Genomic DNA, 18,710 nt, shown 5'->3' with positions numbered 1-18,710 from the left:
CAACCATTACAATCAGGAGCTGAAATGTTTCTTCAAACCAATGAGACTAAAAAAAAACCCGTCTGCTTTCTTCCACAGTGATCCTCTCTCCGTAGGCAGCGTATGGGATTGCAGCTCGGTATCATCACCTCAAAGGGCCATTCCGGTGACTTTTTTTTTTTCCAACCATGATGTAGCTACCCTCTCACGGTATATACGGGGTATAGGGAACACAAACATCCCCCATGTTCCTGGTTCCAATGAGGATAAAGGGAGCAAAGTACAAGATTTGTCCCAACCATTACGGGATTTTAGGCAGCAGTACTTCCAGCCACCACCTCTAGGTCAGGATACTGTGTAAATGGATGTTACCCCGTTACCATTTGAATAAGCAATGAATGAGAGTTATTTTCTGTTACTAGACCAGACTCCTTGGACTCTTCTCTGGAGAGGAGGGGGATTGGGAGGTGGTGGTGGTGGTGGGGGGTAATGCAATGCATCAAACCAGGGAGCAGGAACCAGCTTATAACATCAATCCTCCACATTTCCACATTGTGAAGCCAGGTGGGAGAAGGACATTCGCCACCATGGCACTAACTTCCGACTTTGGCACAGTACACATGCCAGGGTTGTATTAAAGTTGGCCCGGGGGTCAGATCAGGTCTGGCTACAGGAGAAATGTAGTACTACATGCCAGTTGTTCCAATGAATGGCCATCCATGTACTCCACGGACAGGACACGTCCACCAGAGCGACAGACGCCATATGTGCGGGATCAAATATCTGGAAGAGCTGTAACAAACGTATCCCAGTGATCACTTTCTTAAGGACGCCGCATGGCTCCTTCCTGAGTTTGGTACTGATCATTACATTGCAGCACCACAAATGTCTGTAATGTCACATATTTTTAGCATACCACGATCAGCATTATATTAAGGGACGCAGTTCGCACGGATCATCTGCTCTTTCTAGATCATCCAGGACTCAAGGAGTGACACATTCCCAACATGACTGGAAACGGTTCCAGTTTTCCGTCTTGTATGCAGTACAGCATCTGCCCAGCACATTTCAAGACATTGTGACTAGTGTGTGTGGGACAGATAGCTGACATGAACACGTTAGCAGCCGGTAACCCTTTAAATGACTGTGACAACTCCGGCATTTAAATGGCTCGATCCATGGTCCGGAACAAGCGCTGAGATCGTGAGGTGTCATTTGGGTCCCCCAGGAGCTTTCATACATTTCTGCATATTAAGACAAGACTGAAGCATATCTTAATACATTGTTGGCAGAAATACCATAACTATTGCAGTATGTTATATGGTATAAGCAATCAAACGATCGCTTAAAGACAAAAAAAGGTAAAAGTAAGTTTACAATTAGTTTTTTAGTACTGTAAAAAATAAAAGCACAGTAAAAAAGGTTAAAAAAAAAACCTTTTCCAGTATAAACTATTCAGTCTTGTGCGTGTGTGTAAAAGTCTGACCTATTAAAGTCAAGGCCCATTAGACGAAACGATTAGCGCACAAAAAAAATCGCTCACTATTCGTTTGCGGTTTGTTAGGCTGACTTTTCAGTCAGTAAAAAAAAACCTTGTTGGCTCGCTGGCGTCTCATCCCGTGTAAACGCTCCCCGCTCAGGACTTCATGTAGGAGGTGAAACCCGCGAGCCGGTGGCAAGTCTTTCTGTGTAAATGCTCTGCACGATCGCAGACAACCTTAGTAGTGACGTCGGCGCTTGTGCTGTCGTTGAAGCGACTGTTGGCCCCACATTTATCTCACGCAGTGAACATTGTCAAAAAGCCCCCCCAAAAAATGTATTGCGCTTTTTCAGCTAACCTGTCTCCGAGAAAAAAAAGAAGATTAATAAAAAGTGTTCAAAAAGTCGTACGGACTCAAAAATGGTACCAATAGAGGACCTCCCACAAAAAACAAGCCGTCCCACAGCTATATCAGTGGATAAATTTGTGGCGGTCAGAAGAAGGCGTCAGAATAACAAAATTATTTATATATATACTTTTTTTATAAAGTTTTTCTGACCTACAGAATAAAGTCATGTCATTCGGTGTGTACACCGTAAAACCAAGACCCCCAAAAGATTGGACAGATTTGTATTTTCCCCAGTGGAAAATACAACTCATGATGTAAAATCACAAGCCCTCAGACAGTTATGTTGACACAAAAAAAATTAAAATTATGGGTTTTTTGGTTTTTTTTTTTTTTAAATGGTGGTGGAGCGAACAGAAAACTCGAGAGGGGTCTAAACCAAAGGGATCTGACGGTGGGCCAAAATGAACTCTAATAGAAGGTGCTGCCGATCTGATGAACACCCCACAGGATGGGCGTGCCGAGACAGGTGTATAGGTATATGAAATATACTGGTGTTCTCGAACAAACCTCCCAAAGACAAGTATATAATCCAACTTCTCAGCATGAAAATGTGTTTTAGAGGAAGACGCCCACTTCATCAGTTAAAGGGGTTTTCCAGACACAAAACTGAAATTCTGAAAGTGCTGAAATCCAGGAGGTACAGCTAAGCAGTCGCAATCTATACCTATTATTTGCCACTTTCTTTCGTCCCGTGCAGCCGCCGATCTGCTGTTGTGTTTACAAGCATCACTTCTGCAGTAAATACAGCAGCAGACGGTCACCTACAACTCCCAGCATGCATAGAGCTTGTGAACCACCAATGCTGTAGCTCCGCCCACAGCTTACAGGTCCTGCAACTTACTAGCACCAACCTCGCCCTCACTCAGAGGGCCAGAGAAAGCAGCTGCAGCCATCAGACCGAGCCATCCGGCACTCTGAACTGCACCTGAGCAATACAGCGCAGTGCTTCCACCCCGTCCTCCCATAATGCACTGCTCACAGGATGTAGGAGGCTATGGACAGGGGAGGAAGTAGCAAATGCAGACAAGATGTCGGAGGAAGTGGAACTATTTTTTTAAATGGAAGGTCATGTGTCAGATAAAAAATGAAGAAAGTGGCTAGACCAGGCATAGTGAACCCATTACAAAATGGCTTATTCTGATGATGGACATTAGATTTAAAAATGTTGGTCTGTGCCCGGAGTACCCCTTTAAGTTGGAAGAGGAAGTGCGGGTTGTGACTAAAGGGGTTGTCCAGTTGTAAACGGTTGATGGACTATCCTTAGCTTAGGCCATCAATAGTAAATTGGCGACAGTCTCCAATGACTGACCTGTGCAATCAGCTACTCTCTGGGCCTGTGTACTTGTGCTCAGAGCTGATTTCCGCAGAAAGTAGACAGCTCCGTTTCCCCCGCAGTGGTCAGGCTCGGTATTGCATCCATTCACGTCAATGGGAACTTCACCTGCATCACCAAACCTGAAAACTTCAGTGGGAACAAAGTCATCTACGTTCAGAAGAAATCTGACCTGAGGATAGACTTATCAACAGTTTACAACTGGACAACCCCTTTTAAAGCTGGAGTACCAATAGATGGCTTCACTTGTTTCAAGGTACAGATATGCTTTCCCCTGCACTTCCTCTGTACCTATCCCAGCTTAACTGATGAAGGGGTCTTCCCTGTAATGTGTCTTAATGCCGATCTCATACAAAGAGAAGTTGGATTATTTTCTCGTACTTACTCTTTGGAGATTTGCGCAGGAATGCCAGTGGTCTTCGTCTACCCTATGCACCAGTTTTCTATAACTGAATATATCCTAACGGGCCATCAGGAGGAGTTTATAGAGAAATGTAATTAGAAAGTCATTGCATGCACAAAGTTTTAACAGTCAATTAAAAGACATAAGAAACAAAAGGATAAGCTTAACAAGACACAAAAAGGCCTGGAAATTGGTGTTACAGGTTTTGGGATCGGCACTATAAAACATGCTGACACAAGGTTTATATTCTGTAATGAGGGCGGAGAGGGAAGGAGGTTAGAGAAGTGAAGGAACAAAAGACAATAACGAAGAAGAGTGAAATGTGCTGCAGCTGATGTACAACGTCCAGATGTCTCACCGCCTGAAGAGGAAATGTGTTTTTCTTGTTTATTTGCATTTAGCTTTGAGGACATTTTTTTTTCCATTGAGAAACAAATCCTTGTGCATCTTATATGAGAACTTCAAACAGGAAGGGTCATTATTGTTCATGTGATGTTTTATGCAGGCCACCCATTCGGGAGGCAGCATATTACAGCTGCAAAAAAAAGTAAGTGAACCCTTCGGCACTACTTGGATTTATAACTAATGAAATGTACTCTGATTATAATCAAAGTCATGATTAAAGACAAATACAATATAACTAAACTAATAACACACAGTTGTACCGTTCATGTCCTACTGCATTGTGAGCATATTGAGTAGCCATGCAAAGTGCAGGGAGGAAAAAAAAAATCTGTGATCCACTGGGCTAATGATTTCTCCAAGACCTAATTGCCAAAGGTATTTCAGTTACTAAGATGATATTGGAAGTTTGGCTTTCACAGGTGCTTTTCCCGTTAAATAAAGGTACACAAAGCCTAGTTACTGACAAATCTGTTCTTTTCACAAAAGATTGGTTAGTGTGAGCCATGCCTCAATGCAACCAACTTTCAGAAGACCTCGGAAAAATGGTTACAGTGATGCATAAAGCTGGAAAAGCTACACAATCATTGCTAAAGGTTAGACAAATTAGCTACATATAGATAACACTCAGGGCTATTGCTGCTCTCCCTAGGAGTGGGCAGCCTGTTAAGATCATGGGGGCAATTGGGCAATCCTGATAGAGGTGAAAAAGCCCAAGATAACCGCAAAAGGCCCACAAAAGACTCTACAAACATACAAAAAAAATCTCTGTTTCGATGTCCACTATTAGAAAAATATTTGAAGAATGATGTTCATGGAAAGACACCATGATGGAAGTCACTGCTGTCAAAAATACATTGCAGTCTGTTTCAAGCTTGCCTGAGACCACATGAATTTCCCTTAATGGTTCTGGGGAAATGTTATATGGACAGAGGAGAAAAAAAAGTGTCGTTTTTTTTTTTTTTGTGCACAAATGCACAACATTATGGGGGAGATTTATGAAATTGTCTAAAAGATAAACGGTCTTAGTTGCCCAAAGGAACCAATCACAGCGCAGCTTTCATTTTGTAATCTGCTCTGGTAAAATGATAACTGACCTCTGATTGGTTGCTATAGGCAACGAAGACAGTTTTACTTTTAGACAGTTCAAAAATGTGTCCCCATGTATAAGGAAAAAAGAATACCAACACCAAAACCTCATCCCAACTGTGAAGCATGGTGGAGGGAACATTGTGGTTTGAGGCTGCTTTGCTGCCTCAAGGCCAGGAAGCCTTGAAATCATTGAGGGAACAATAGCTTTAAGGTGGATCAAAGCATTTTACAGGAGGGGTTGCAGTCCATAACCTCAAGCTAAAGAGAAGTTGGGTGAGGCAATAAGACAATGACCCAAAGCACACAAGTGAATCAACTAAAGAATGGTTGAAAGAGAGAATGATTTGTGTTCTAGAATGCCCAAGCCAGAGTCCTGATCTTAACCCTTGCAAGGTGTTGTGGCATGACTTCGAGAGGGTTGTGCACTATAGATGAGCGAGTATACTCGCTAAAGGCAATTGCTCGAGCGAGCGTTGCCTTTAGCGAGTATCTCCCCCGCTCGAGACTGCAGGTTCAGGTGCCGGCAGCGGGCACGGAGGCGGAACGGAGATCTCTCTCTCCCACTCTCCCCCCCCCCGCTGACAGCCGCTACTCACCGCTCCCCCGTGCCGGCACCCGAACCTGCAGTCTCGAGCGGGGGAGATACTCGCTAAAGGCAATGCTCGCTCAAGCAATTGCCTTTAGCGAGTATACTCGCTCATCTCTATTGTGCACACAAGGCATCCCAGAAATATCATTGACCTAAATAAACTAAAATAAATTTGCACTGAGATAATGTCCAAAATTCCTCCTCAACACTAATCTTATTTTTTCATCTACAAAAAAATTTGCTGAAGGTGCTTACTGATAAAGAAGGAACTACATACAGGTTTACAACTCCAAGGGTTCACTTGGTTTTTCTCCCTGCACGGCGGATCAATGTACTCAATAAAAATGATACAACTATTACAACATGATACAACGGTATTAGTGTAGACTGCGTTTGCCTACAATTGTGATTAAGGGTGGCTGTCCACGGGTGAGTTTGAATTGCGTTCCCCTCGGCAATAATCCAGCCGCAGCAGAACACAGTGAATAGTCTCCATAGTGTTGCTATGGAGAGCGCAGACCCCCTGTCCACGATCAGAGAATCATTGTGATTCTCCGCTTGCGGGTGGCAAATCGCAGCATGCTGCGATTTGCAGCGATTCTCCGTGGTCAGCCTATCTGTGAGATAAGATACCGCAACGCCCGTGGACAGGCAGCCTTAAATAGCAATCAGACCACATTTTAAGGCATCTTTCACACAGGCCTAAAAGTAATCAATGCTTCCCTCGCCCACACACAGAGTTTGCCACTTGTTCTTCTAGGAGTTTGTGTATAGGGAGAGCTGTCAATCATTGCGTGGGTGGTGAAGTAGGGCTTCCGGGGTGCGTTCATAGAGAGCAGTTGGTGCGGGCCTTCTGCAGCTAAACATTTGCACCAGAATTCACTCCTTCAATTGAGGGTGAAATCAGCTACTGATCCACGGCAATCCACATCAAATTGTGCAGATTTTGACATGAATTTTGGTGCAGATTGGGCCCTCAATTCCACGTGTGCAAGGTTCCCTAGGGTGTTTTCACAAGGCGGATTCTGCCGCGGAAAGTACCACAAAGAATCCACTAGTAAAACTGCGGCAGAAATCTAAGCTTATACTGCCAAGGTTTGGGAAAAAGCCACGTACAGAATTCCAACGCATTTCTGCATGGATCACCATAAAGAAGTGGCACGACATTACTTCATGCGGATCCGTGCCGAATTCCACTTGCAGATTTTGCCTATTGACAGGGCTACTGTAAATCCACATACAGATATGCAACACAACCCCGCGGCAGAAGTGTGCGTCACGGGCGTGGATTTCTGCCGCAGTGTTACAGGCGGTTTCCGTGTGGAAAATTCCCATGTGGCAGATTTTGGTGCCATTCTGCACCAAAATCAAAATCTGTACCAGATTTCACCCAATCAACGGCTCAGAATTTGATGTGGATTTTGATGCCGATTTTTCACCTCAGAAAATCTGCACCAATTCCTCTAAGTGTGAACATAACCTTAGGTTCTCTCTAGGAGTCCTCGCAGCATTTATATATGGTCCATAGAATGAAAACATTCCTAATCTCTGTGTCTCGACTTTATCATACTGACAAGTCTACATTAGGCCGGCAGCACACAGAAGCCTACAGTGGAACCCGGCCCTGTGCCCAGCCAGCGTCCGTGTGTACCTGCTAAAACGTGCATTGCGCTGGTCCAGACGGCTCGCAATCGCTGTCTGTTCGTGTGAGTGGACTTGTAAATGTCCCATTTTTCTTAATGGATGTGGCATGCCGCAGATTATCTGCGTGGGTGACGATCGCGGAATATGCAAACTGAAATCCGGTCATGTGCCGCCGGCCTTACAAAGAAAAATCAGTATTGGGCTAAATTCACACGGGCAAGCGAGATACCGGGCCATGAAACTCCGCCCGATACCGCCCTTGTCAACATGCATTTTTTATTCAAAAAAACCCTTGCAACACTTCTGTGAAACTGCGATCCCCGGGCGCCTGTTTCCCGCATGTCAGAGGTACGTGTTCCCCATTGATTTCAATAGGTAACATCACAATGCACTTGCAAGCGAGTGCCAGGCGATGTCTTTTATGGTCCCATTGAAGATAATAGGTGAGGCATTCGGAGGGAACCCCAAAAAATAGAGCATGCAGCGAGGGTTAAAATAAGTCAATTCAAAGGAATGAAGTTCATATTTGTGCATTTTGCAATTGTGAATAAGCCCTTAGTGATACCAAATACCTCCTTTATATTTGTAGCAGTCCTTCAAGGCTTCTAGCACGGGATTCCACTGCGAACACTCGGAAGTACCGCCTTCATATTGAAACGTTGACATTTCAAGTTCAATTCGCAAACAAGTAACTTTTACTCAACTTGGCAAATGTCAGGACGGGGAACATCTGTTAATATTTTGCAGTCAAGACAAATTCCTATTCATTTATTTAGTTGAGGTCTAATGAATCAGTAGAGAAATGTGCCCCTCGGAGAGTACATGTGTGTATACGGCGGAGCAGACTTTACGAGGGGACATAAAAATAGAAGCGCTGTAAAGGCATGTCTATATAAAGACAAGCGAGACCTTAAAGGATGCAGTAGTGGGGGGATACTAGTTACATGGCGACATGCTCCGGAGTATATTACACCACTGCACTATAACGCATGCATCGAATATCACATTCATCTGTACACAACCAGTAAATGGGAGAAAAAGTGCGGATGGGGGATTTGTAGCCATTTGTACGGCACTGAAACTATTAAAATGTACACACAGCCTGTAAGTACATGCGAGTCAGTCAACCTAAGACAGTAGGTGACCATCTTAACCCTTTAAGGACCAGGGTGTTTTGGTCATAAAGAACCAGACACATTTTAGAGTTTTTAATGCCCTATTTTTTTCCTTTAACCATCGAAATTATATTTGCGGTTCTTTTTCCCGTGGTATATAGCGCTATTTTTAATATTTTTTTTCAGTTTTTTTTAGTTTTACTGTAGGTAAAAAGCTAGAAAAAAAAAATTTTTAAATTAGTATATTTACACTAAAATAATGTATGGGAATGGCTTCCCGATCTTGTTTCAGACGTTTTGACATATAATATGTATGGTTTTAAATTACAGGACGCATAAAGTGATGGTTTGGGGTCATTTTCTTTTTTATGTATTTTTTTTCCCTTTATTCTGTTTCTTTTTTAATATTATTTTTGTAACTATTTTTTTTACCATCTATGTCCCCCATGACGTCATATAGAACCTATGGGGGTCTTTACATTTTTAGCTGTTTTTTTTTAACTTTTCCACTGTAGCTGGGGCATCCATAGGAGCCCCAGTTACAGGTAAACACGTCCCCCTGTAGTGACAATAGTCACTAACAGAGCTGATCAGTATCTGCTAGGACCCTGTCGCTCTGCTGTAACAGGGGGCATCCGGCAGACACGTGATCGCCGGGTCACATAGTGGAAGTTATACTTCCACTTTTTAGTACATAGCACTCATTGAGCTCTATGTACCCAGGAGAGGAGGAGGCAGAAGCGGCTAAAGACTGCTTCTCCTCTGGATTCTCAGCTGTGACTAACAGCTAAGGACCCAACCTACTCCTGCTTGACTGCAGGAGCAGAGGCTTTAATCCACCATGTATTTCCATGATGTAATCGGACAGGATTAAAACCCAGGACCAAGCACCATATATTTAACCCCAATTAGTCGTTAAGGATAGGTGATAAAATTGTCTGATCATGGGGGGTATTCCCGATCCCGAGAACAGGTGTCCAGTTTCCCAGTCGTCCTTACTGCGGCACACAGCACCCCCTGTAGTGTGGAGGAGATTGAATGGAGATGAAACAAGCACTCGGCGCCACTGAAATGAATGGGGCGACGGCCATCACTCCATTCAACGCGACATCACTGCAGGTGGGAGAAGCATCCCCCGCAGCGACAAAAAGAGTGGACATAGGTTCCCCCATTCTCTGGATCAATGAGAGTCTCAGAAATGAGCCCGCCACTGATGAAACTTCTATCACCTGCTTCTGGTCCAAGTAGAAGTAGTTGGCCGTCTGTTAAGGATTTGTCACGTTACAACCTATAACTTAGTTGCCGCCTCTTCCAGTCACTGATTTTTTTCATAAGACAGATCTGATCAGTTCAACAGAAGGCAAATACAAAACGGTGACGATCAACCAACGTACATACAATAGACCAGAGATAAGCATCTTATATCTGCAGTTACTCAAAGCCAAACCAATGCTTACCACATCGTAGCCTGTAGGTGCTCTGTTCCTTGATGCCACTACCCCAACACCAGTGATGGGATCCATAGACAGGTCAGTCAAAGCATCTGAAAGATCCCGAACCTCAGGCATTATAGTGCGATCCTGCAGAGAAAAGCAAACTTGATCACTGAGCTCTTGATTCGTGGTCTGTAAACTAGTTTCTAACAGAGAACCCCAACACATTCCCACCACTCCGCCATGACCCGTTCCCCTTCCCTGCCACAAATGTAGGCAAGTCCCAGATACTTCTAAGAACCAGACATGCTTTATATGAAGATCGTGAAGACCAAGTCATATCCCAACAGCAAACACGAGCTCTGTACAGTAGTAACGAGGCGCCAAGAGGAAGATACAGCTTGAACCTTATCTTATAACGTTCTTACGTAGGCACTGGGGATTTTGGTTTGTCAACCCAAAAGGTGAAGTAATGATTTTTTACAAGTTTTATGAACATCCTCAGTAGTTTCCTGGTGAAGCAATGAAGAGCAACACTTGACTACAGTACTCAGAAGTTATTTAAATTGGGATTAATTAGAAAAAAAGAAGGCTGAGGGGCGACCTAATAACTCTGAATAGATATATCAGGGGATAATACAGAGATCTCTCCCATCATATATTTATACCCAGGACTGTGACAAGGGGGCACCCTCTACATCTAGAGGAAAGAAGGCTTCTACATAAACATACAGTAGTGAGGGTTCTTTACTGTAAGAGCAGTGAGACTATGGAAGTCTCTGCCTGAGTATGTGGTGATGCAGAACTCACAAAAAGATTTCAAGAGAGGCCTGAACACTTCTTGAATGTAATATTATATGTTATATAGTCACCGATTAGTTCAGAAGTGTGGATGATCCAGGGATTATTCTGATTGCCATGTCGGAGTTGGGAAGGAATGTTTTTCGTAGGCTAACCACACACAGGCGGGCGTGATATTAGGCTAAGAAACTCGGCCCGATATCATGCGTGTGAACGTGCAATTTACCCGTGGACGTCAGCAGATTTTCAGGAAAAAACACCTTGCATTGGTGTTCCCTCGAATCAGGGAAATTGCGATCCTTTCACGAACGAGAGAGGATCGGAAGGGTTTCCCATTGATTTCAATGGGAAACCTCCCATCACACAGCATGCGAGAGCCATGCAATGTATTTAAGGTCCCACTGAATTAAACGGGTGAGGCTTTCCGAGGAACGCCCAAAGATATGGCATGCCACGATTTTTTCCCGCACTGCAATGAGGTATGGAAAAAAATCGCTCAAGTATATGACTCCATTCAAAAGAACGAAGTTCATATTTGTGCGTCTAGCAACCCACAAATCTCACAGCCGTGTGAAAGCGGCCTTAAAATGAGGAAAAATGGCTTCTACCTCATTGAGATTTTTTTTGCCTTCCTCTGGTTCAGCACGGATGGATAATAGGCTGGACTGGATGGACATATGCCTTTTTTTCAGCTTTACATACTATACATCTATTGGCTGACAATCTTTTTTAGGCCATATATCAAAAAGTTCTAAAGACGTCTCGGCACGTCGTCGTAGAACCCATTGGACTCTTGTGGAAAAGGGATAGCGTTAAGATATTGCTCTAGTACAAAGTCGCTTTTGAGTTCCCTCTGATTGTGATAAAAGAGTGCTCTTGGCCATAATAATGAGATTTCTAGGGGAAAGAATATATGAGACGCTCTGTAGTAGGGTAGACCGATTGCTGATTTAGATATTCAGTAGCCATGCCAAAAAATGTAGGTCATTGTGTGATCAGCATTCCCAAAGACTTTGAGGACAAAAGCACTCCAGTCACAGTGAAAAGAAACAATTGTGAGCCCGTAGTCACTACCTTACAAGGAAAGCACAAGCTGCAAGACAAGAAAAAAAAGGAAGAAACAAGGAACAGCAGCGGGCAGCTAGTTCAGTCAACTCCAACAACCAAGATCAGTCAAGCCAGAGGCGATGGAGGTAGCAACTACGCAACACAGATTATGCTAAGGGGCATTCCTATCTCGGCTTTTCATGGCCAAGATGGGAAAACCCAGCCCTCTGCGTCCAACCCCTTTCGGCATCAGTTGAACGTTTCATCCCAGCGCTGATTCTGCGGCTCTAATTCACTTCGATGACGGCTATGGAAACAGTGTAGCACAGCATTCTGTAGCTTCCATTCACTTCAGCTCACATCCTGCACTTCTGGCATTCCTAATTTGAAATAATCAGAACTTTTTAATTATTCCATCCAGCCTGTGTGAGGGCTTGTTTTTTGCGGGGTGACCTATAGCTTTTATTGGTATCATTTTGCGGGTTCATACAACTTTATCGCTGTATTCAATTTTCTCCTGGAGACAGGATGACCAAAAAAGCCACAATTCTGGCGTTGCATATTTTTTTTTCTCTGATGGTGTTCACCCTGCGGTAGTAATAAAAGTGATATTTTAATTTTAGACTGGAACTTTACAGAGGCAGCGATACGAAAACTTTTTTTTTTTTTTTTACACTTTTAGCGTTTGTTTTTTTTTGGAATTTTGTTTGTTAGCCCCGCATTGGGGACTTGAACTTGCGATTGTTTGATCACTTATATAGTATAATGCAATACCACAGTATTGCATTATACCATATCACAGGATGCCTATTAAAAGATATGCCATAGGCATGCTGTATAAAGCTAATCAATCATAACAGCTGCGCGGCAACCCCACAATCTTATTGCGATGGGGCGGTTTAGGGTATTTGAATGCAACTGTCAGAATAGACAATAGCAATTAAAGCATTAAGGCCTCATGTCCACAGGGAAAATCAGGCCCGCTACGGATTCTCCAAGGAGAATCTGCAACGGGTCCCTCCTGCCCCGCGGACATGAGCGCTGAAAATAAGAATAAATCAGAATTAACTCACCTCCCGCACGCTCCGGATCCTTCCTTCGCTGCTGCGGCATCTTCTCTGCGTCGTGGCCGGATCTTCTTTCTTCGGCTCGGCGGATGTGCAGGATGACGTCGGTGACGTGCCCTGCACATGCGCCGGCCCGAAGCAAAATGATCCGGCCGCGACTGAGAGAAGATGGCGCCGCGGCGAAGAGAAGAAACGGAGCGGGTGAGTAAAATCTGATTTTTGTCTCCCGCGGATCCGGACGGCTTCCATAGGCTTCAATAGAAGCCCGTGGGAGCCGTCCCCGCGGGAGACTCGCACGAAAATGGTGCATGGTTCAGATTTTTTCATGCTCCATTTTTTTTAAAATCACTTTTATTGACCATCCGCGGGTATTTATCTACTGGTCAATGCATCCCTATGGGGCGCGGATCCGCGGGCAGGAGAAGAGTTAAAATCTGCTGCGGATTTTAATTCTTCTTTTGCCCGTGGACATGAGGCCTAAGGCAGGGTTCACACGGGACAGATTTCCAGGAGAATTCTCGCGGATTGGCTGCACCAAAAATCCACTTGAAAACCACAGCTGCGGGTTTTGGATCAGCTTCGCTGCCTGCATTTCCGCTGCAGCCATCTCTCCCTATAAAGAAGAAAGAGGCCGCTGCAGAGAAAAAAATGACATGCTGCGTATTTAAATTTCCGTGCCGCATGGCCGTTTCCACACCGTTTGTCCGCAACAGATTGGCCGCAGCGTGGGGACAGGATTTTTGCAAAGTCTCCTCCACATCCCGGGATTAGGAACCGCGTGCACTGCTCCTGGCTCTTCCAGCCTCCTCCCCCTGCAGAGAGAGACACCGTATATCGGCCGGCATGAATACCCAGCCGATATACGGTCATCTAAATAAGCCCTGACGGCTACAATCTGAGCCATCTCCGATCATGGCTTTTGCAGGCGGCTGTTAGCTGTCAAAGACAGCCGATTACTGCTGTGGATGGAGTGGGTTCACCTCCCAAGCCTACAGCATATACGAAAAATTATGGCTTAGCGATCTAACTACATGTACAGATATATGCATAGACTGTACAGCAATCTTTCTAATGATCTTTTTGTACCTAGACTATTAAGCATGACAAGGGGGCATCATTTACATCTTTAGGAAAATAGGTTTCACCAACATCATAGAAGGTGATTCTTTACAGTAAGAGCAGTGAGACTCTCGGACTCTCTGCCACAGGATGTTGTGATGGTTGATTCATAGAACAAGTTCAAGATGAGCCTGGACACAGTTTTTGAAATACCTAATACAAGTTAAAAGGTACTAGATATATGGAGATGGAACACTGATCCAGGCATTTATTCTGATTGCCATATTTGTGACTGAAAAGGTCTTTCCCCCCACCAATATGGGGCATATACCGGATATGAGGGTTTTGCCTTCCTCTGCATCAATCTAGTAGAATTTTAGGCTGGACTTGATGGACATGTGTCATTTTTATCAAATTTATTAAATATGCAACAATAACTGAAAACTCCTATGATGAGCAAGACAGCAGGGGGTGGTGAGCCATCGGTTGGGACCACCAGTTAAAAAAAAAAAAGATCATGGCTTGAGAGAGAAGAAACATAGCCTAAAAACTATTGCCAAATGCTATGAAATCGAAGACATGATATAGGCCACAACTCCTGACTCGATTCTGGATTTAATGACCAAACCCAACAAGTGGCGCAGGAATCTACCATACCTTTATTATGCCTCTATGATGACGATCTGTGTACAAATAATGATGCCTCTGAGGAGAGGATGGAACGATAATATTGTTGGAGTAATCACTCAATTTAAGTGATACCCAAGAGGTATCGAAGCCTTATTAATCAGGCATGGCATATGCGACGCCGCATCGGAGAAGAATACAGCGTGAAACAGACAAGTGACGTTTCAAAATTCGCTTTCTCTTCTAAAGCTCTTTTTTTTGTATAAAAGATATTTAGAAAGACGCACGCTAGCACAAGCTGATCATGAAAAGACATCGTACGACTGATGGGTTGGGTTTACCCAACTCAGCAAAAATCATAAAATCATTCTAGAAGTTACAACTGACGTGTCCGTTACATTATCTAACATTTGCATGTAATGGGAATTATCTTATAAGATAAATCTAAGGCTTGCACAGAGAACCCATATCCCGCTACAGCCTCACCCACTGCCGACTGCTATTTTTAACAAGTTTCACTAGTCAGTTATGACCCTGAAATAAAATAATGCGCCAAACACTTTTACAAGTCAAGGTGCTTTTAGACAGAACGATAATCGTAACAAAAAATCATTCAAAGAGGCGAAAGGAAACAATTGTTTGGTCTAAACGTGAGCCAACAGTGAATGAGAATTGTTCGCTTTTCGTTCGGTGTTCATTTTATGTAGGCATAAAAATCATTGTTGGCTCATTCGGTTTAGACAGCAATTGTCCAGTCCCTGTATTCGCTTAAACAGAGACTGAACGATTCTCTTTTGAACAAGCCAACGATGCCTCTGGCTGTCTAAACAGGTTGCACAAGTGCGAACGAGTTAGCAGTGAGGTCACTCGCTTGTACCAATCGGTTCCTCTAAAAGGAGAATTACTCTTACACTATACATACCCTGTGTCCCCAAAAAATAAGACCTATCCTGAAAAGAAGTCCTAGCCTAAATTTCGGGGTGAATCAAAATATAAGGCCTACCCTGAAAATAAGCCCTAGATACACTTCATAAAAAAAAAATACAATACCTAGCAGGCTTAGTCCAGTTCCCTCTCGCTGCTCTCTAGAGGTTCAGTGCAGTTCCCAGCCGTTAATACATCCCTTTCTGGTTACGGAATCATCAATCCCACCTCCAGCAAGCAATGGCTGCGATTAGTTCTTCGGCCGCCGCTCAGCCAATCAACGCAGCGCTAGATGAACCAATGCAATGACTGTGATTGGCCACAGCACAGCCAGTTTAAAAATCCTGCCTCTACAACGCGATGACTGTTAATTGGCTAAGCAGCGGTGGAAGAACGAATCAATGCAGCACTAGATAAAGCAATTACAGCCATCGCATTGGTTCATACAGCGCTGCATTGATTAGCTGAGCAGCGGTCGATGAACCAATCACAGCCATCACTTCCTGGAGGCGGGATTTATGAATCCTGTAACCAGGAAATGATGTTGAGTGGCCGAGGACTGCGGAAAGTCGTCAGAGTTGTGGAGGGCAGCAAGAGGGACCTAGACCAAGTGTACTAGGTAAGTAAGACCTCCCCTGAAAATAAGACCTAGTGCCTCTTTTGAGGGTCTTATTTTCGTGAAAACACGGTATAAGAAGATTTAGTATTGGAAGCTTCTGACTACTCCACGACTTCCTACAAAATGCTCTTCACAGATCAATCATTGGCCTAATATCACACCAAGTTTAGACAACTTCGCAAAAAGAGCAAGAAAAGGAAAGAAATTAGAGCGCTGGCTCCAAATCTTTGGTAACACTGAAACGGCCCTTACAGTTTGGGATCGGATTAGTCTACGTACATCGTTTTATGTTATCGTCATTAGCCTAATGAGTAGTCAACGAACACCACAAAGAATTCACTGCTTTGAGTTCCCAGAACAGATTAGAAAGAAGAAAGCGCAAAAATTATTTTGTCTTAATGGCGTTATGGTTGACTGACTGCGTTAACGAGCCCCTGCCATAACCAATACTCATACGTAAAAATAATGGAGGATTGTGGAATTGAACATAAAACCTACGGGACCAATAGTCAGTCAGTACAGCGATTCATGTTCACTGCTAGAGAATCGGGACTTAAGAATCAGTTTTCTGGGACATGACAATGGGTTTCAGGAAACCAGCTTAAATGTTGCCATCTCCATCAGCGCCATTGATATAGACTGGTGGCACACAAGTACGACCACTGTGCCATTCATTCCTGGATGCACCAGTTGCCTATCTTCTCGATCAGTGGTGACCCTAGTGACTGGACTTCCACCAATCAGAAAGTTATCGCCTATCCTGTGGATAACGTGCTTTTGAGAGACAACCAATGGAAAAGCAAAGTGACTAATATAACAAATTAGGTTCTAAGTTAAAGCCATTAGGAGTATTCCCCACTGTATACCACCAATGGATGTCACTCAAAGTAAAAAGCCACAAAAATCATCTAGAAGCTCCCATTTAAAGTTATGCCAATGTATACCAGCCCAAGAGATTTCAAAGGGACACTCTTTGGGCATCAGATTAATGATTCCCTATGGATAGGTTTGGCATACTGTGTGTGCTGGGGGCTTTCCCGATGCATATGCCCAATGCATTCTACAAACGCAGTAGGATACACCCCAAGCCATTTACTACATGGCCAAACACGATGAACATCTTTTTGTTCATCTAATCGCAGCCATTAACCCTTTAAATGCCGCGGTCAATTCTGAGAGCGGCATTTAAATCCCCCACAATGGTCGGGGGTCCCGTAACCCCCCGCGCGGTGAGATCGGGGGAGGCATATATTGTATTTCAGCCGCACTTCAGTAGCGGTGAGCGATTCCAGCGACCTGATTGGTTGTTGGGTACACACCCCCCCTTTGGAGATGTGCACGAGTGCTACTTCACGAGACCCTCGGGGGGTTAGGGTTGGGGGTTTAGGGTTAGGGTTAGTTGCCGACCCTCCTACGGCCCTGCTGCTGCTTATTTAACGGGCCGGCCACTCGTGCACATCTCCAAAGGGGGGGGGGGGTGTACCCAACAACCAATCAGGTCGCTGGAATCGCTCACCGCTACTGAAGTGCAGCTGAAATACCAAATATGCTCGGGGGAGCCGTGCAGGTGTCATGGCAGCCGGGGGCCTTCTGAAAGGCCCCAGGGCTGCCTTAGCAGACTGCCTATCAAGCCATCCCCGTGAGGTGGCTTGATAGGCTGCCTGTCAAAAAGCAGTATGACGTAATGCTATAGCATTACGTCATACTGCAGGAGCGATCAAAGCATCGCTGGTTGTGATCCCCCCTGGGGACTGAAAGAAAGTGTAAAAAAAAAACTATTAAAAAAAAAAAAGTAATAGAAGTTTCAAAAAAAAAAAAAAAACCTTTAGCCATATTTGCAATAAAAGAATCTAAATAATAAAGCAAAAATACGTATTTGGTATCACTGCGTCTGTAAAAGTCCGATCTAGCAAAATAATGCATTATTTACCCCGCAAGGTGAACGTCATCTGAAAAAAAAAAAAACTCCAGAAATGCGCTTTTTTGGTCACCCTGTCTCCAGGAAAAAACGTAATAAAAAGCGATCAAAAAGTCGTTTCTATACAAAAATACCAACGGAAACGTCAGGACATACCGCACTAAATGAGCCCTCACACAACTATGTCGCCAAAAAAATAAAAAAAAGTTATTATGCGCGGAAAATAGAGGCATAAAATAATTTTCAAAAATTTAATATCTTTAAACAAAAAACACAAGTAGTACAGCAAAAAAAAACTATACAAGTTCGGTATCGTAGTAATCGTACTGACCCACAGAATAAAGTTATCATGTCATTTTTGTTGCAGTTTGTGCGCCGTAGAAACAGGACGCACCGAAAGATGGTGGAATGTCATTTTTTTCAATTTCTCTCCACTTAGAATTTTTAAAAAAGTTTTTCAGTACAGTATATGGTACATTAAATAGTACCATTCAAAAATACAACTCATCCCGCAAAAAACGTGCCCTCATGCAGCGATGTTGATGGATAAATAAAGGCGTTATGATTTTTTAAAAGGGGGGGGGGTGGAGGAAAAAACGAAAATGGAAAAAAAAACTAAAAAACTGTCACCAAGGGGTTAAAACAATGGACCTGTTGCCATCTTTGCTGTTCTACCAGCCTCCGTTCTGCAGGGAAAGTTCTGCTAGGCTTCCTATCTAGTCAAATACCAAAGCATGAGTGAGGACGGGAAGTCAGCAGAGAACACCTG

General features: G+C 43.8%; 1 protein-coding gene across 4 annotated transcripts in view; it reads right to left on the bottom strand.

Annotated features, from left to right (window-relative positions):
* The window catches only part of MVB12B (multivesicular body subunit 12B), a 133,526-nt gene that overhangs the window by 97,146 nt on the left and 17,670 nt on the right, over positions 1-18,710 (bottom strand). For all 4 annotated transcript variants that reach the window (XM_066580764.1, XM_066580765.1, XM_066580762.1 and 1 more), the window contains one exon: positions 9,904-10,026. In XM_066580764.1, the coding sequence (XP_066436861.1) occupies positions 9,904-10,026 (123 nt within the window). The remainder of the gene's footprint in view (positions 1-9,903; positions 10,027-18,710) is intronic.

This window comes from Eleutherodactylus coqui, chromosome 10 (genome assembly GCF_035609145.1).
Source record: "Eleutherodactylus coqui strain aEleCoq1 chromosome 10, aEleCoq1.hap1, whole genome shotgun sequence".
NCBI lineage: Eukaryota > Metazoa > Chordata > Amphibia > Anura > Eleutherodactylidae > Eleutherodactylus > Eleutherodactylus coqui.
This window is presented reverse-complemented; position numbering and strand designations above follow the sequence as displayed.